The following is a 19,012-nucleotide window of genomic DNA, read 5'->3' as shown; positions in this document are numbered from 1 at the left end:
ACAGACTGAAGCCAGGAACCTTGAACTCAATCTGGGTCTCTCACATGGGTAGCTGGGATCCAAGTACATGAGCCATGATCTGCTGCTGAACAGGAAGTGGAGGTGAAACTTAAACTCAGGAACTCTAAAATGGGATGCCAAGCAGCTCCAACCACTGCACCAAACACTCCAATTTCTTAAAGATTTACACAACTAGGGCCAGTGTTGTGGCACAACGGGTTGGGCCTCCACCTGCAATGCTGGAACCCCATGTGGGTGCCAGTTTGAGTCCTGGCTGTTCTACTTCTGGTCCTGGTCCCTGTTAATGCACCTGGGAGGGCAGCAGAAGATGATCCATGTGGTTTGTCCTCTCTACCCATATGGTAGACATGGATGAATTTCCTGACTCCTGGCTTCAGCCTGGTCCAGCCCCAGCTATCATGGCCATTTGGGGAGTGAATCAGCAGATAGAGGATATCTATGTCTGTCTGTCTGTTTCTCTCTCTCTCTCTCTCTCTCCCCGTAACTCTGCCTTTCAAATAAATACAAATCTTAAAAAAAAAAAAAATCCACACAACCGGTGTAACTTCCACAACAATGTTCTTGAGTTTTGTTTCTTTGCCAGGTATTTTGAAGTCTTGCTAATATATCATCAAGGCTAAAAATGTACAGCCTCAGAAAACAATGTTGGTGAATGCTAGACATGCCACACACATTTTTGTGCATTTTAAAAATATAAACTATTCTGTACTACAAGGTAGTTTATCCTAAAGGAAGTCAAAGGAGAGAATGAGCTAGTGTCAGCACATATGTCCCTTTTAGCATGTATTTATTATTCAACATGGGAACTCTGAGGTGGAAAGCAACTTTTTTAACAAGAAGTATGTGCCCCACACTGCTTTGGGGTCTACACACTGGGAGTTGTGCTTGTATCCTATGTAGAGCGCAGTGAAGCCACATCTGTCCAAAGAGAAGGGAGTGTTTTCCACCTCTTTTATAAATGCATGCAGTCTGTGCTCATGTATATTTACACAAGCCTGCTTTCCCTACAGGGAGGAAAAAGTCAGACTCGTTGACGTTGGTTTTGACCCTCAAACTGAACTTGATACTATCAATGTACACTTTAATTAAAGATTAGGTCAAAACTATTTTTTTTTATTTAAAGGCTGGTTCTGAACAAATGCCTTCACTGTTCAATTAAAAATAATATATGGTATTAAACAGGGGCGAGCACTTGGCGCAGCAGTTAGGTATTATACCAAAAAAAGTACACATTATTGCTTCTTTCTGCGTTTGTCACAGTAAATACTTCTGACAGATGTTTCCTCTCTGTTCAAAAATGCTAGGAGGTGCTTGAGCTTTAATAATTTAAAAATAGACATTAAATACATTTATATATTGCCTATAAGATCCCCTGAGAATACTGTACAGCACTACACAATGAAAAAAAGCAAATTGTTACTTGATTATTTAACTATCTTTCAAATCCAAGAAATGTTAATAAAGTCGATCCATCTCTCATTAATGTGAAACTAATAATGTCCTAGCAGAATTAGAATGCCCTTAATTTCATACTTTAAGGAACATGAATCTCTATGACCTACAATCCACAGGTAATGTTCACTGTATGTTATTTAACTATTTCTGAAATGCTTAGTATCTTTTGCCAGAAAATAGAAGCATTAGCTTTCTTTGAATTAAAAAGTGAACTTTAATAACAGCTAAAGTAACCTGCTTTCACCACTGTTAAGGTTTTGTTTGAACAGTTGTAACAGACCCAAAAACTCAGATAATATTTTCAGTCACAAAACCCTAGAACTCACTTGAAAAATTCAAAATTACTTTGGCTTTGCTTCATTAATCCTAACCTCAGTCTATTCAATTTTATATGCAAAATGAACTTATTTGTATTCATAATGTAGGTATAATATTAACATTTTGATTTTTGTTCTTTTTTTAAAAAATATTTATTTATTTATTTATTTGAAAAGCATAGTTACAGAGAGAGAGGGAGAGACACAGAGAGAAAGATCACTGTGGCATAGCAGGTTAGGACTCCACCTGCAATACCAGCTTCCCATATGGGCACTGGTTTGAGACCTGGCTGCTCCACTTACAATCCAGCTCCCTGCTAATGCATCTGGGAAAGCAGTGAAGGATGACCCAAGTTCTTAGACCCCTGCACCCATGCGGGAGACCCAGAAGAGGCTCTGGGCTCCTTGCTTTTATCCTGGTTTAGTCCTGGTCATTTTGGCCATTTGTTGGGTGAACCAACAGATGGAAGATGTCTCTCTCACTCTATCTCTCCTCCTCTCTCTGTAACTCTGCCTTTCAAATAAATAAAAAATAAATCTCTCTTTTTTTAAAGAATACCATCTGCCCCATTTTACAGATGGGAAAAAAGAGGCTTGGAGAAACAGATTCATAACAATCCAAGGTCACAGTTGCCATGAGCAAAACTGGGACATGGATTCAGGTCACTGACTCCAATTGCCAAGCCTTCTGTGACTGTTAAATGGTCTCAAACAACGTACAGTTAAGTGAGGGACACGTGAGGAGATGACTAAGATAACTGGCAAGTACATTCCTGATTAAAGGCAGCTGCACCTTCTTGACTGCAGAATAGGGTGGCTAGGTGTACATGCTGATCTTGAGAAATCAGCCGGCTGGCAAGTGAGATATCTGATTTGTGAAATTATCTCATTTTAAAATATTTACTCATTTTGTTTCTTAAAATACAAATATGTATTAAAATATGTATTAGAATGTATAAAAAGAGAGGCCAGCGCCGTGGCTCACTAGGCTAATCCTCCGCCTTGTGGCGTCGGCACACCGGGTTCTAGTCCCAGTCGGGGCGCCGGATTCTGTCCCAGTTGGCCCTCTTCCAGGCCAGCTCTCTGCTGTGGCCAAGGAGTGCAGTGGAGGATGGCCCAAGTACTTGGGCCCTGCACCTGCATGGGAGACCAGACTAAGTACCTGGCTCGGATCAGCGCGGTGCGCCGGCCGCAGCGCGCCGGCCGCGGCAGCCATTGGAGGGTGAACCAACGGCAAAGGAAGACCTTTCTCTCTGTCTCTCTCTCTCACTGTCCACTCTGCCTGTCAAAAAAAAAAAAAAAAAAAAAAAAAAGAATGTATAAAAAGAGAAAAACAAACCAAAATCTAGCCATGGATATGGAGCAACTGGAACTCTCATGCAGTACTGGTGGGGAATGCAAAATGGTACAGCCACTTTGGGCAACAGTATGACATACACTTAATACACCTAGCTGTCCCACTCCTAGGTATTTTTCCAAGTGAAATGAACACCTATAATTTCAAAAGCCTGTTCCCAGGTGCCTCAACTGGGGAACAGATAAATAAACTGTGGTAATCTATATAATGGAGTACTACTGAGCGATCAACAGGTATGAACTACTGATATACTCATCAATAAGGACTGATCTCAGAAACATTTTGCTAAGAGGCCAGACTCAAAAGCTTATATGACAAATGTTTGTTTTCATTTGTATGATATGGCAAAGGCAAAATCATAGAAAACAGATCAGTAGTTGTTAGGGACCAGGGGGTTGACCCCAAGGGAGTTGGGGAAAAAGGGAAATGTTCTCTATATTTATTGTGGTTAACTGTGTATGTTTTTCAAAACTTGTTAACTAACTATACATTCTCTGTACCGTTCCAATTTTAGTATATATGCTGCTGAAGCAAGCACAAACTATACATTTAAAAGGGTGGATTTAACTGTAAATTACACCTTAAACAGTAAAATGGTTGAAAGGTGAAAAAGCATCAATCGATCAATTGCTTTGTATTCATATAAAACATTTTTATACTACATATAATTTATTTTCTTCATATTATGTGTGATTATTTTGCATTAGAAGGACAATCTTACCAAATTAATATAGAAAATTATTTGGAGTATTTAGAAAAAAGACTTAAAGATAATTTTAAGACCTATGCCACACTAGTGAAATAAAATCAACACCGTTCTAAAGTAATGGGCTCTTTGGAAGATTCTACAATTAAAAATTCCAAAGAATTATATACTGTTAAAATATTCTTGGGGCCAGGGCCAGGGCCAGGACCAGGGCCAGGACCAGCATGGTAGCACAGTAGGTTAATCCTCTGCCTGCAGCGCCAGCATCCCATTTGGGTGCTGGTTCGAGACCCGGCTGCTGGACTTCCGATGCAGCTCTCTGCTATGGTCTAAGTCCTTGGGCCGCTACACCTGCACGGAGACCAGGAAGAAGTACCTGGCTCCTGGCCCAGCTCTGGCCATTGTGGCCATTTGTGGAGTGATCCAGTGGATGGAAGAACTCTCTCTCTCTGCCTCTCCTTCTCTTTCTGTGTAACTCTAACTTTCAAATAAACAAACAAATCTTTAAAAAAATACTCTTGGCTTGTTAATAGGATAAAATTATTACATTTATTATTAATTTTAATTATTTGAAGTATGCTCTTCATTGCAAATTATAAAATACTCTACAAATATCAAATAGAATGGTATAATTAGAGTGCAAATGGGGCTGACCCTGTGGCATAGTGGGTAAAGCTGCTGCCTGCTGTGCTGGCATCCCATATGGGCAGCGGTTCGAGTCCTAGCTGCCCCACTTCCAATCCAGCTTTCTGCTATGGCCTGGGAAAGCAGTAAAAGATGGCTCAAGTCCTTGGGCCCCTGCTCCCACATGGGAGACCTGAAGGAAGCTCCTAGCTCCTGGCTTTGGATCAGCACAGCTCTGGCCATTCTGGCCATCTGGGGAGTGAACCAGCAGAAGGAAGACCTCTGCCTCTCTGGTCTCTCTGTAACTTTGCCTTTCAAATAAATAAACAAATCTTAAAAAAAAAAAAAAAAAAAAAAAAAAAAAGGAGTGCAAGCGTTAAGGTCAATCTGCCTGGCCTGAATCCTGTTACTTACTACCTATGTGACCTTGGACAAGTTACCTGTAATCCCTCCGAGGTTTATTTTAACTATAAAATGTAAAATCCTCATAGAGACTTTGTAAAGATTAAATGAGAAAATGCCTGTAAATCATTTAGCATATATAAAGTACTAAATAAGTGGCAGCTGTTACTAATTATAAAATGTTGACGGCTGGTGCCGTGGCTCACTTGCCTAATCCTCCGCCTGCAGCGCCAGTACCCTGGGTTCTAGTCCCAGTTGCTCCTCTTCCAGTCCAGCTCTCTGCATGTGGCCCTGGAAGGCAGTGTAGGATGGCCCAAGTGCTTGGGCCCTGCACCCACATGGGAGACCAGGAAAAATCACCTGGCTCCTGGCTTTGGATCGGTGCAGCGCACCAGCCGCAATGGGCCGGCTGTAGTGGCCATTTGGGGGGTGAACCAACCGAAAAGGAAGACCTTTCTCTCTGTCTCTCTCTCTCTCTAACTCTGCCTGTCAAAAAAATAAAAATGTTGAAAACCTTAAATTTTTTGTATTTTGGAATTGAAAATACTGAGGGTTTTTGTTGTTTGTTTTGTCTTGTTTTAGGGATTAGCACTGCTCCCAATCATTATCAGAGCTTGGGACAGGCTCCTTGGCATGGCAGCAGACAGGTGGGCAAGGGGGGGGCAGGTAGCTCAGTGGTTGGTCCTGTTCCATCAGTCCCTTCTTTCTCACCTGGCAGGCAACACAGCTGCCGACTCTCTGGCCACTGTGAGCAGTGAAGAGCCTCCTTTGTGGGCCCACAGTAATGGGAGACTCCAACAAGCTGGGCTGGGGAGAGGCCTGGGAAGTGCCAAGGGTGCAATATGTAAGAAGTCCCAGGTGCCTCACTTGCCTCAGCCCAGTCCTGGTTCACCTTCCCTCAGTATTCTTATTTCCATACCTTTCCCAACTCATAGATTCTTCACGTTATTCCCTACCCCAAGAAGAAAATCTCTGTCTCTGCTCCCTTTAAAGTCGCAGAAGATTCACACAGTCTGGGGACTAACCATGATCATTTGCTATTTACTGTATTCTGGACATATTTGCTATCTCTTTTGGATACTTTCATATTTAAATTAATATATTTTCCTCTTTATAAATACAGGAATCTCTCTTTGAAGCAGTCTGGAAGCTTGTTAACAAACAATGATGTACCTCATCCTCTCCATAACCCAAAAGTAAAAGAAAATTTGTGCATGGAAAACAAGTAAATTCGACCTCGAGTGGCCTCATTTTTTAATATTTCGTAGGACTATGCAGCATCTCTTGAGTGTTTGTAGATTTATGGCATCTCATTACATAAGAAAAACCTGTAAGTTCTTATTGGATTTGCTTCTTTATAGAATCTGAAACATTGCTTTCCACGTGTGAATCCAAGGGTCTATTCTCTTTATTACTCACCATATACAATCTACTGGGAAAATAAAAATGTGCTTTCTCCGTAGAAGTCATTTTTGAGTCAGTGGGATTTGGTTGTGCTTCTTTAAAAAAAAGTGGTCATTAGGATTCACTAACACACAGCACTTAATAGGTGGACGGGTACATCCAAACAGTGCCACCGTTACTGTCTACTGATGGTAATTCCAAATTAAAAAGCGATTGGAAAGTACGCGAGAGCATTTTAAGCGACACTTTAAATATTGTTTCAACCCCAAAGAAGATAGAGAAGGCTCTGCTCTTAGAATTGCCAGCATTGCTTCAAGATTGCCCCTGCCACGCTTCTAGAAAGCCCAGCAGCGGCTGCAAGGCGGGCGACAGCCACGAGGACTGGGGAATCCAGGGCCAAACGCTTCCCGGGCGCCGGCTCTGGCTCCGAATGCAGAAAGAGCTTTGGATCGGATCCTTCCCTGCGCCACCTCAAGCCACAGTACCCGGTAGGGCCCACAGGTGCAAAGCCGGTTAAGAAATTTAAGTCCAGCTAAAACAAAAAGGCGGGGGCCCCGCGAGGATAACCGGGGCAGTCCGGTCAGGGTCCGCGGACCCGCGCGGGAGCGACGCCAGGGTCTGTGAGCTCCGGACGGGCTGGGACCTCCCTAACGAATGGGGATGGGGGCGCATTGGCGGTCTTGAAGGAAGTGCCTCCAAAAACTAGACACGGAGTCCTGAGGAGGGGTGGGGATCCACTGACCTAAGTAATGGACAAGGCGAGAAAGATTTACCTTGTGGTAGAATTAACGGCTAGCGCATCGATGTGCCACCTGACATTTTCTCACAGAAAATTAAGTCACGCTCAACCTCAACCGAACGGCAGCGTTCCCGCCTCAGCTGGGCGTCAGTAGGGAAGGGGTCTCGATTGAGACTCCGCCCGAGGCTAGGACGGCAGCAAGGAGAGCTGACTTCGCAAGGCCATGGCCACCGCCTTGAGCCCAGACCCCGGCTCCACCGGCAGTACCCCCGGGGAGCTCCACGCGTCGCCTCCGCTTCCAGCCCCTGAAGAGCTGGTTCCGCCCGGGGCCCGCGGCCCGCGGCCCGCCCCGCCCCGCCGGCCCCGCCCCGCCGGGCGGTTTGATTAATGACTCTCCCGCCGCTGAGGGGCGGCTCCTCTACGCGGCGGCCCGCCGCACGGCCCCGTCGGTGGGCGCGTACCCCCGCGCGACCTGTCGTCGTGGCTCGAAGCACAGGCCAGGCAGGAAGGCGCCCGTATAAAAGGCGCAGCCAGCGGCGACTGAGAGTGGCCGTCGACTTCGGCTTCGGCTGGACGAGGATGGAGTGACCGGCGCTGCCCTGGCCACGGCAGACCCGGCTCGACGCCATCGCCCGCTTGTACAGTGGAACCAAGCTCCGTACGGCCGTTCCAAGAAAGGTGAGGGTCCGGGCCTGGCCCCCGCCGCGCGGCTCCCGGGTTCCAGCCAGTAGCGGGTGCCTGAGTCCGGCGGTGAGGCCAAGGGTCCCCCATTCGTCGGGCAGAAATCCCTACAACTCTCGGTCAGAATGGCCCTGCTGCGGCGCTGTCGGAATAACACTGCCGAAGCGCAAACGAGTGCCGAACCGGCGCAGGGCTTCCGATATCTGAATTCCCAGGTAGCGTGGCCCTCGTGTTTACTTTCTCCATAAAAAGGTAAGGGTAGCCCCGCGCCCCCTCTTTGTCCCTCTAAGGAGCCCAGCCAGTCTTGGGATCCCACAACTCACCGGGACGCCTGAAGTTGTAAAGCACGGCCCAGGCCAAATAAGTTGGTATGGGAGATCGCCCCAGAGCCACGTCGGGCCGCCGAGCGGGTGGGCGCTGGGAGACCAAAGGGCTGCGCCTCTCGCGCTAAGCCTGCCAGCGCCCGGACTTCACCGTGCCTTCGCTCCTTTGCAGCGCGCACGCGGTGCTGGAAGCTGCCATGGAGCGTGGCCACCGGGCGGGCAGCCCGCTGAGTGCCCGTGCCGAACCCGCGGCCCCGGCCGCCTCCCCCCGCGACTCGAGCCCGGGGCGGACTGGGCTGGGGTCTGCGGGTCCCGGGGGCGGCTTGCGCTCCGGGGGCGGGCGACCGGCGGCGGCGAACGCCGCGCGGGAGCGCAGCCGCGTGCAGACCCTGCGGCACGCCTTCCTGGAGCTGCAGCGCACGCTGCCGTCGGTGCCGCCCGATACCAAGTTGTCCAAGCTGGACGTGCTGCTGCTGGCCACCACCTACATCGCGCACCTCACCCGCAGCCTGCAGGACGACGCCGACTCCCCGGCCGACCCCGGGCTGGGCGCCTTGCGCGGCGATGGCTACCTGCACCCGGTCAAGGTAGGCGGGCAAGACGAGGCACCGCGGAGATGGGGGCCGGGCCAGGAGCGGGACTTCTTGCCAGTGACTGTCTACGCCTGAGCGAATGCCGCTGAGCCCTCATCTCTCCCTCTGGTTGAGGAACAAACCAGCAGAGCGATCCTGGCCGCTGATGGCAAAGTCCCCAATGCAGGAGGCTGTTCCTTGACTTCGCAGAGAGGGTAGGCGGTTGAACCTAGGGTGGATTGGGTAAGGAATCTCTCAGGGCCCTTGTAGGATGTGTGCAGCCACAGGATTTGTGTGCCTCCCAGGGTGACACACGCGGGGGTTTGCTTGCTTGTCCTGATAATTTTTAGTATCTGAATTACATTTATGACTGAGTTTTAAATTTACATAATTACATTCCCATTGTAGTCTTTGAGATATTTGCAAGGTTTCACGAATTAAATGAAGTGATAGAATTATCTAACCCTAAAGTAATCCTAGAAAAACACTTTTATATAAATTTTTGGTGAAATTGGTAAGAACAAATGAAGCCATTCTGCGCTCCCATGAAGTGAAATGTGTCTGTTTAAGTAAAGGTTCGCTAGAGAGTACAGACTGGACAGCGGCCACGAATGTTAGGAAAAACTACCACATGAGGGCCTTATGTAATTTTCACGTGTCTGTATGTATGTTGAGTGAATTGATTACATAATATATTCAAATTCTGTAAAGTACAAAATTAGTCAAGAGAATCCATTTTCCGTAATTTCCTTACATATAAATTGGAATGGTCCTGGTTTTCATTTAATATGGAATTTATGGCTATGACTTATTACTTGTAGTGCAGCATTAAGTCTCCATATCATCCTTTCCTCCTAGATTCGATTTTTTGAAACTTTGCATTTATCTGGCTTTCTGTTCAAAATATATTATCTTCTCTAAAAGATTTAGGTTTATGCTAAACTTAAATTTTCAAATATTTTGCTACACTGTTCTAGCATTTTCTCTCTTGTTCTCACACACACTCACAAATCTCTAGGGCTTAACCTTAAGTTTATCAGTGTTCAGTGAATTATGAAATAATTATTATTGAAATATGGTAAAGCACACCTCTACTAATAACAATTCTGTGCTCAGGCTTAAAAACACTTTGCAGATATAATCAAGCATGGTGATAGGCTGAAACCATTTCAAATATTAAATATAAAAATGTGAAATATAATTTATTTGTAAGTATAATAGACCACATCCTTTTTATGAGCTTTATAACATAATTTCAGCTAAAAAGCTACTCATTATAATTTAGGGGTTTTATATTACAGTTTGCATTAGATTGCTATTCAAATCTGTCAGTAATGTTAGATATCTTTTGACTTGACATTTGCCATATTCTTTAAAAAAAAGTTTAACATTGAGTAGATTGTAATACAAAAAGCATCTATTAAATGCCAGCCTTGTTGGAGATAGAATGTTTTTCACCTTAGTTTTTTCCAATGCTATTTTTGCATGAGTAATGTTAGAGGCATAATTTTCATGTAACAAAAGCATAGCAATCACTTTTTGCACTTGATTCATGTGGCAAGTGTTTTTGTAGACAAAATTATCTTAAGAGAAATCAGATCTCATTTGTCTCTGAATCAATTATTTTGATTTTGAGACAATTCTGGAGGTACAAGATCAAGATCACTTCTTAAATGGTTGAGCCAAGCAACTTCTCTTGTTTTAAAATCAAACATTTGAGTTCCTACTATGGGCAAAGTATTGTTTTAAGAGAGAATACAATCATGAATCAGACTTAGTCCCTGCCCAGATGAACATATTATAGATATGAAGACTAAGATATCAATAACAGTTTTGTAAGGGAGAATATTATATTCGCCATAAAAGAGCTATAACCATGTGAAAGAAAGAGATTTTATATCCATAATCAACACAGCTTGTTACATGATTTTACAAATACTACCAAAATGTTTAATTACTGAGTCTGTCTACTAATGCAAAAGCAATAAGAATTTTCTGAGTATTTGTATTTTTTATAAAGGCTCACTATAAGTTATTTTAGCACTTAACAAAAAGTCTCCTGAGTTTCTCTACCATACAACCTAGTGTTACTAAGTCACCCTGATGATCAGAGATCTTTTAACAAGTATTTCAAGGCTACAAAACTATGATTTTGCATCATCTGTCTTTATCATCAGTATTGTTAGCACATTAGTAATGTTGGATATTTACATTAAGAGTATCTCAAATGAAACTGGAGGATTTAAGAGACTGGGATCCTTTAAAAATAGCCTGAGACCGCAGTTTTTATCCTGTACCAGTACAAGCGATTTCATCAGCACCAAGTGGTCCCACAGATCACTCCAAGATGACAGGAATGTATTTCAGACCTTTACCTTGTGAGAAAAGCAAAAATGACTATTGATTATTTATCAGTAAAGTGGTAAAACAAACCATTGAAAATGAAATGTAAATCAGTTAGCTGGCTTTTTCAGCATCAGCAACCTAACCAACATTTTATTTACATTTTGATTTCTGACTCTTGAAACTATTTGTCCACATTAAATTAGGTCAAAATCATGATAAGCCTTTTGTGAAAATGAAGTATGCAAAATTCTTTTTTTTTCCACTAAGATTTATTTATTGATTTGAAAGCATAACAGAGAGGCAGAGGTGGAGAAAAGTCTTCCATCTGCTGGTTCACGCCCCAGATGGCAGCAATGGCCAGAGCTGTGCCAATCTGAAGCCAGGAGCCAGGAAGCTTCTTCTGGGTCTCCCACATGGGTGCAGGGACCTAAGTACTTGGGCCATCCTCTACTGCTTTCCCAGGCCACAGCAGAGAGCTGGATCAGAAGTGCAGCAGCCAGGACTTGAATCAACAACCATATGGGATGCTGGCACAGCAGGCAGCTTTACCTACTATGCCACAGTGCCAGAGTCATTTTATTAAATCTATGAAAAATGAAGGAAAAATTCACATGTACATGCTTAGGTTTGCTTCATGAGTTATTTATATCCTAGCAGATATGTAAGGAATAGGCATCTTCGTTTGTCTCCATGCTTGACTGAATGCTCTGGAGCAACTCTCAACACAGTGGGACCCAGGTAGCACATCTGCGAACCATCAGAGGAGCATTTGGTAGTATTTTATTTGCGTTCAAATATACTTAATTCACAAAAATCCTCAAATTGCATTTGAAATATGAGCATGAAATCTTTATGCTTATGAAAATGGAGCAGGAGTATAAAAGGTTGAGAAGTGCTGGTTTGTAATAGCACCAAAACTCCTGCACTGGAAATTGACTGTTTCCACCCTACTCACAGTGTATATTAGTCAGCTTAAGCTGACATACATCACAGACTGCATGTCTTAAACAACAAAGATGTATTTACTCACACAGTCTGGAGGCTGGAAAGTCCAAGCAAGGTGCCAGCAGTGTTTCTTTCTCATTACCTAATCTAACTCTAATTCCCTCCCAAAGCACCCATCTCCAAAACCCATCGCCAACAGAGTTAGGGCTTCAACATATGCATTTTGTGGGACACATTTAGTCTACAACACCACAGCACTGAGTTCGTTTTTTTTTTTTTTAAAAAGATTTATTTTATTTATTTGAAAGACAGAGTTACAGAGAGAGGTAGAGCCACAGAGAGAGAGGTCTTCGATCTGCTGATTCACTCCCCAAATGACTGCAATGGCCAGAGCTGAGCTGATCCGAAGCCAGGAGGCAGGAGCTTCTTCCAGGTCTCCCACATGGGCACAGGGGCCCAAGGACTTGAGCCATCTTCCATTGCTTTCCCAGGCCACAGCAGAGAGCTGGATCAGAAGAGGAGCAGCTGGGACTAGAACTGGCGTCCATATGGGATGCTGGCACCACAGGGCCAGGCTTTAACCCGCTGTGCCATAGCACCAGCCCAGGAACTGGGTGCTTTGAATACAGCAGGACTTAAATCTGGTCCAGCAATGCCAATTCTGACATACCAGAAGAACCTCCGGTCAGTTTCTAAAACATTTACCAGTCAGTAGCAAGGATCCCAAGGATCACTGGGGACAGTGATATACTCAGATTGTTTAAGAATGCCCATGTTTGATTTTTTAAAAACCTAAAATTGATTTGTAAAACTAACTAGCTCAGCTTCCATCTCCACTCCAACTCTGCTAATGGCCTTGAAAAGCAGTGGAAGATGGCCCAAGTGTTTGAGCCCAGGCCACCCACATGGGAGAGCTGGATTAAACTCCTGGCTCCTGGGTTTGGCCTGGATCAATGCTGGCTGTTATGGCCATCTGGGGAATGAACCAGTGGATGGAAGACCTTTCTATGTTTCTTCTCTTTGTAACTCCAACTTTCAAAATAAATAAATCTTTTGGGGGAAAAAAACACTATATGAAGGGGCCGGTGTTGTGGCGTAGCAGATAAACTATCGCCTATGTCATCAGCATTCCATATGGGCGCTGGTTTGTGTCCCCGCTGCTCCACTTCCAATTCAGCTGTAGCAGTGAAAGATGAAGATGGCCCAAGTGTTTGGGCCCCAAAGCACCCATGAAGCTCCCAACTCCTGGCTTCAGCCTGGCTGAACCCTGGCTGTTGAGGCCACTTGAGTAGTAAATCAGCAGATAGAAGATATTTCTCTCTTTCTCTCTCCCTTTTACTCTGTAACTTTGCTTTTCAAATAAATAAATCTTTATTTTAAAAAATCTAAAAAAAAACTGTATCAAACACAACATCCCATGTTACTTGTTGGAAACCATAGGAATAGATCATTTTAAATTCCAAGTAAAGCAAATTTTGTTTTTTATCTGTGTTTAAAGTATAATACAGAATATTGTGTCAGGATGGCCGAGCGGTCTAAGGCGCCAGACTCAAGTATAATACAGAATAATCTGAATGTAAGACTCTTAAATAATTTGAACAACATGGGAGCAAATTTACTTATCACATTTATAGACACAATAATATGTTCCATTCATTGTCACAGAGCAGAAACTTTCCAAATAATATCACATGCCTGCTTATTATTCTTTAGAATAATTTGCACTTGGAATCTCAATTTATGTGAAAATAACTGTGCTCAGAAGTACAATGAAGGGGCTGGCACTGTGGCATTGTGGGTAAAGCCACTGCCAGCAGTGCCAGCATCCCACATGGAGGCCAGTTCGAGTCCAGACTACTTCACTTCCAGCTCTCTGCTGTGGCCTGGGAAGGTAGTGGAAGACAGCCTGAGTCCTTGGGTCCCTGCGCCCATGTGGGAGACCCTGAGGAAGCTCCTTGATCCTCGCTTGGGACTGATGCAGCTCCAGCCATTGTGGCCAATGGGGGAGTGAACCAGCACATGGAAGACTCTCTCTGTCTCTCTCTCTGTATCTCCTTCTCTCTCTGTGTAACTCTGACTTTCAAATAAATGAATAAATCTTAAAAAAAAAGAAAGAAAGAAATACAATGGGGACTTATGTTATTCCAGCTAAGATCTGACTTTACCTTACACTCTGTTACTTCTGGGTATGTCTTGGCCATCAGTATTTGTTTAGGACCCTCTGGGTAATTCTAATGTGCAGCTTGGACTGAGAACCCAGAGCACTTATTTTTTTGGTATCTTTAATAATTTTTCTTCTATTTGACCACTGAAGATTATCTACCAGACCTTTAAAATCATCCTGGAGCTGGCTCTCGGAAAGCAGTGGAAGATGGTCCAAGTCCCTGGGCCCCTACTCCCACGTGAGAGACCCGGATGGAGTTCCAGCTCCTGGTTTGTGCCTGGCTCAGCCCTAGCTGTTGCAGGCATTTGAAGAAATCAACCAGTGAATGGAAGATCTCTCTCCATCTGTCTCCTTTAGTCTTTCAAATAAAATAAAATAAATCAACAAAAATAAAGACATCTCACGGTACAGTGTAATCTATACATGCTCACTGATGAAGATAGTAGCCTGCTGTCCACAGCAGTATATGCTCCCTGGAGAATGTGGGATGCATTTGCTAACCTTTGGGAGTTATATTTTTTAGTCTAAAGACTTACCTTTATATTTAAAAAAGATAGTGTTTCTCTGACTAGTATTCTAAAAAGCCTAAAACTAAACAGATTATAGAACCCCACAGCCCCTCAAAAAAGAATTCCCTTCTGATAGTACTACTCATATATTTTCTCATCATTATGCCTGTTTGATAATAAATTATATTAAGAGATTGTCCATCATAAAGCTGAACTGTAAAAAAAATCATGATTGCTAATTCAAATGTGATAATTTCTAAAAGGTTAGAACTGTATGAAATGAATACATCAATACATTTAATTGGATGTTCTATCTATATAACATACATTCTAATATTTGCAATTTCACATATCACCTTTACTTAATGAAAATGTTATATGATTGAATTAGCAACTTTTTTTAAAAAATAATTTATTTATTTATTTGAGAGGTAGAATTACAAAGAGAGAGAGGGAGAGACAGAGAGAAAGGTCTTCTATCCATGAGTTCACTCTCCAGATGGCTGCAACAGCTGAAGCTGGGCTGACCTAAAGCCAGGAACCAGGAGCTTCCTCTGGGTCTCCCATGCAGGTGCAGGGGCCTAAGCATTTAGGCCATCTTCTACTGCTTTCCCTGGCCATTAGCAGAGAGCTGAATCAGAAGAGGAGCAGCCAGGACACAAACTGGCACCCATATGGGATGGCACCACCCTGAATTAGTTACTTTTCATTGTGGTTGTTTGACAAGTGTAGATACATACTACCTACCAGGTAAAATTTTTGAAAACATATTTAAAGCCAGAGATGTAGTTGCAGACTTCATTTTGTTGTAGGTTTCATTTGAAATTAAAACATGGGTAGATATATTTTTCTTTACTTCTACTTTGTTCATTCTCTATGATTTCTTACAGTTCTTGTTCATATGCACACATATTATTTTTACAGTCATAACCAAAGTCTGAGTTTAATTTTATTTATATTTTTAACATTAATAAACACTTTTCCATGTTCTCTTAGATTTCATAATTATAATTGTTACTAGCTATGTAATATTACATTTGTATTGGGGTACATGTCATAGGCACTAACTTTTGGATTTTTATTTAAATATTCTTTTTCAGAAATGGCCCATGCGATCAAGATTATACATTGGTGCTACTGGTCAGTTTCTGAAGAATTCTGTCTCTGGAGAAAAGGCAAATCATAGCAACTCTCCAACAGACTCCCAGCCTTAGGATCACCCCTGGTGGGGGTTGGTAAAAGAGCAGGCTGTTGTTTTTAAATATTATGGAATTCTATATTTATTACATCAAACAAACACCATATCTGAAAGTTTACATTTGAACCTATATTTGAATGCTCAAATTTACCTCTTAGCCAAATGTGGAATGAAATAATCAGTCTCCTATAAAACACACATAGCATCTAGTCATTGTGAGAGTCACTGCTATACAGTGCAAGAGAAACTATAAGGAAAAATAATACATGAAAGCAAACAATTGTGTGTATATATATCCAAAGAATGCATACATTTTCTGTCATGTACTTATTACAAACAGAAAAGCTAATATCTATCAGTACAGTAGTCTTCCTAGTTTCAAAAATAAAATCTGTTTGTAATATACCAGTTCCATTTTTGTGAAAACCAGTCTATACTTATAGTTGGTCTAAGAATTCATTTCAATTGGGAGGTATGAATACTTTTATTCCAGTTAAGTTAAATATTTGTGAAAAGACTGATAAAGTAATATAAAGGTGCGGTAATTTCTGTCACTACTTGTTTTTCCCTCTTAAAAAACTTTTTTGGAGTATTAGAAATTGTGTGCTCCATAGGTTAGCACATGGCCACATTCCTAGAGGTTCATTGAGTACTTTACTATGTTTCCAAACTGTGGAAGACGGGAGGAATCCCTGCAGCTCAGTGTGAACCGGGGATACTGGTGCTGCTGGCAGCAGGTTTCCTCAACCTCCTGCCAGCCATCCACATGTGCTCCACCCTCGTTCAGCTCCTGGGCAGAGTAACCCAGGCTCAGCTGCAGCCACCTAAAGAGAGTGGCAGGTTCAGGCCGGCAGAGGCCTCCAGTGAGTCCCCTTAACCCTCCTCCACAGCCGGTGCTGCACTTGGGCTCCTTCTCCCCTTGTTATGTGTTGTTCTTAATCTGTCCAAATGGCCAATATGAAATGGAAGAAATCCTGTCTGGTATGGGAGTTTTGGCACTGGTATGCACCTTAAGGGGTCTGAGGACACAGAAAGACCTTCCTGAAATAAATTCAGGCTAGAGCAGAATCTTTTCAATCTGCCCCAATAGGAACCTCAATCAAAGGAGGCCCTGTCAAAGAGGGCCTCTCTCAGCACCATCGGCCATCCAGTGCCTAAGGAGCAGACTGATTGCATCAGTGGTTATGGTTTTCAGCAGGAACCTGGGAGTCAAAAGCTTGTTTCTGGCGGGCCCCGCCACTCATTAGGCTAATCCTCCGCCCGCGGTGCTGGGACCAGGGTTCTAGTCCCGGTTGGGGTGCTGGATTCTGTCCCGGTTGCTCCTCTTCCAGTCCAGCTCTCTGCTGTGGCCCGGGAGTGCAGTGGAGGATGGCCCAACTGTTTGGGCCCAGCACCCGCATGGGAGACCAGGAGGAAGCACCTGGCTCCTGGCTTCGGATCGGTGCAGCTGGCTGGCCGTAGTGGCAATTTGGTGGGGTGAACGAATGGAAGGAAGACCTTTCTCTCTGTCTCTCTCTCACTGTCTAACTCTGCCCGTCAAAGAATAAAAAATAAAATAAATTTAAAAATTTAAAAAAGCCTTGTTTCTCAGAAGATACTGAAATCTCAAACAATGAAATATAATACACACCCAAGAAAAAAACATCAATCAAGTCCGTGGCTTTAGATTCCCCTTTATCTCCTTTTTTCACTGTTTCTTCTTAGTCTTTACCATTTCCCTTTCCAGCTGTGAAGTTCATTTATTTCTTCATAACCCATGGTTTTAAGGTTGCTCAATTCAATCCAAGATTATTTAATAGACAATGTATGTTAATGGACTTAGCTGAATTAATATAGCAATCGAATCACCATTTTATTTTATTTTCACCTCAGTTTTCTTCCAGCCTTTGGCAGTGAAATGAAGTAAAAGATCATTTGGAGGCAAAAACTGTCATTCAGTTGATTTAGCTGAATATGACAATTGTTCAGTTCATATATGATAAATTGTTGTGTTATTATTTTAATGTGAATATATTCCTTATAATGTGACCAAAGCATGTCTTTGAAAAGAAAAGGCATATAATAAAAGCTTTCTACATATAAATATGTAGCAAAATGTTTGTGTGTCCAAATATTTGTAAATAAAATTTACCCACTTATTAGACATTGAAAGGACTAAATAAAATAAAATTTCAGTTGAACAAGTCACTATAAGCTGTTGGCACAAGAAGGATTAAAAATTATCTTAAGGAATAAGAAAAATTTCTTTAATGCTGTATCAAACTGAACTGTAAACATTAGATTTGATAGCAAGAATTTTTTAAAAATTATTTTCTTGTTAATGCTAATCCACTTGCTAGGATTTTTAAAGCATTTAATTGGGAGTAAAAAAGCTATGACTTGATGAATTATTAGACTTTTCTAAATGATTCTAGTTAACAGTAAAGTTTTCCCTTTGATGGTATTACTTTTTGTTTCTTCTTGTCCAATTACAAATATTTTAATGCCAAAGAAATGTATTTCTTTCCTATATTTTCATAGCATTTTTATTAAATTGCTAAATATTCTAACAGCTTCTAGTAGGTTGGAAAGTCTTGAAGGAGAAGTTGCATATTTTGGCCCAAAGTTTCAAAGGAGCATGCTGTTTTAATTAATGGTGCATGGACAGGATAAAGTAAAGCAAAGCACTGATTTGAAAATTAATTTAGCCTGCTGAATTTCTGTCTCTTTGAATATTTTTAAGATTTATTTATCTGAAAGGCAGAGCAATAGAGAGATATCTTCCATCTGCTGGTTTACTCCGCAGATGGCCATAGCAGCCAGGCCTGGGCCAGGCCAAAGCCAGGAGCAAGGACCATCATTCTGGTCTCCCACATGGGTGGTAGGAGCCCAAGTACTTGGACCATCTTCCACTGCCTTCCCAGGCTCATTAACAGGAAGCTGGATGGGAAGAGGAGTAACCAGGACTCAGGACTCTAACTGGCACTCTGATATGGGATGCTGACGCTGCAAACAGTGATTTAACCTGTTGTGCCACAACGCTGGCGGTATACTGGATATTTAACAAACACTGAAGGTACATTTGAAAATCTTTCTAGGCGATAAATACCTACTTGGTGTTAGTGTCTTCACCATGCTATCATAATGGAATATGTTTTAGGACTGGGGAGGGAGATATATTTGGATTGTAGTGTTATCCCATAATCTGCAGGGGAAATTCTCAAAATTCTTTCTGTTCTCTCAGCTCTCCCAGTGATATAACACATTTAA

General features: G+C 42.7%; 2 protein-coding genes across 4 annotated transcripts in view; both read left to right on the top strand.

Annotated features, from left to right (window-relative positions):
- Window positions 1–6,479, top strand: part of PPP1R42 (protein phosphatase 1 regulatory subunit 42) — a 49,338-nt gene extending 42,859 nt beyond the window's left edge. The window contains exon 9 of one of the 3 annotated variants that reach the window (XR_007919084.3): window positions 6,006–6,027. Coding sequence is in view for 2 of the 3 variants with exons in the window: in XM_002710453.6 (XP_002710499.3) it covers window positions 6,006–6,111 (106 nt within the window). In the remaining variant the exon portion in view is untranslated. Of the gene's footprint in view, window positions 1–6,005 lie in introns of all 3 variants that reach the window. The other 2 variants (XM_002710453.6, XM_017341366.4) reach the window with 2 other exon arrangements.
- A 1,090-nt stretch (window positions 6,480–7,569) lies between these two features.
- On the top strand, window positions 7,570–17,935 carry TCF24 (transcription factor 24). Its single transcript, XM_002710511.6, has 3 exons — window positions 7,570–7,703; window positions 8,202–8,616; window positions 15,666–17,935. The coding sequence occupies exons 2-3, from the start codon at window positions 8,227–8,229 to the stop codon at window positions 15,777–15,779; spliced, it is 504 nt and encodes a 167-aa protein (XP_002710557.4). The 5' UTR covers window positions 7,570–7,703; window positions 8,202–8,226; the 3' UTR covers window positions 15,780–17,935.
- Window positions 17,936–19,012: the final 1,077 nt, after the last annotated feature.

Source organism: Oryctolagus cuniculus, chromosome 6, assembly GCF_051225735.1.
Source record: "Oryctolagus cuniculus isolate XC-2025 breed Fujian yellow rabbit chromosome 6, ASM5122573v1, whole genome shotgun sequence".
NCBI classification, from domain to species: Eukaryota; Metazoa; Chordata; class Mammalia; order Lagomorpha; family Leporidae; genus Oryctolagus; species Oryctolagus cuniculus.
Note: the sequence above shows the minus strand (reverse complement) of the source record. Positions and strands in the feature narration are given on the sequence as shown.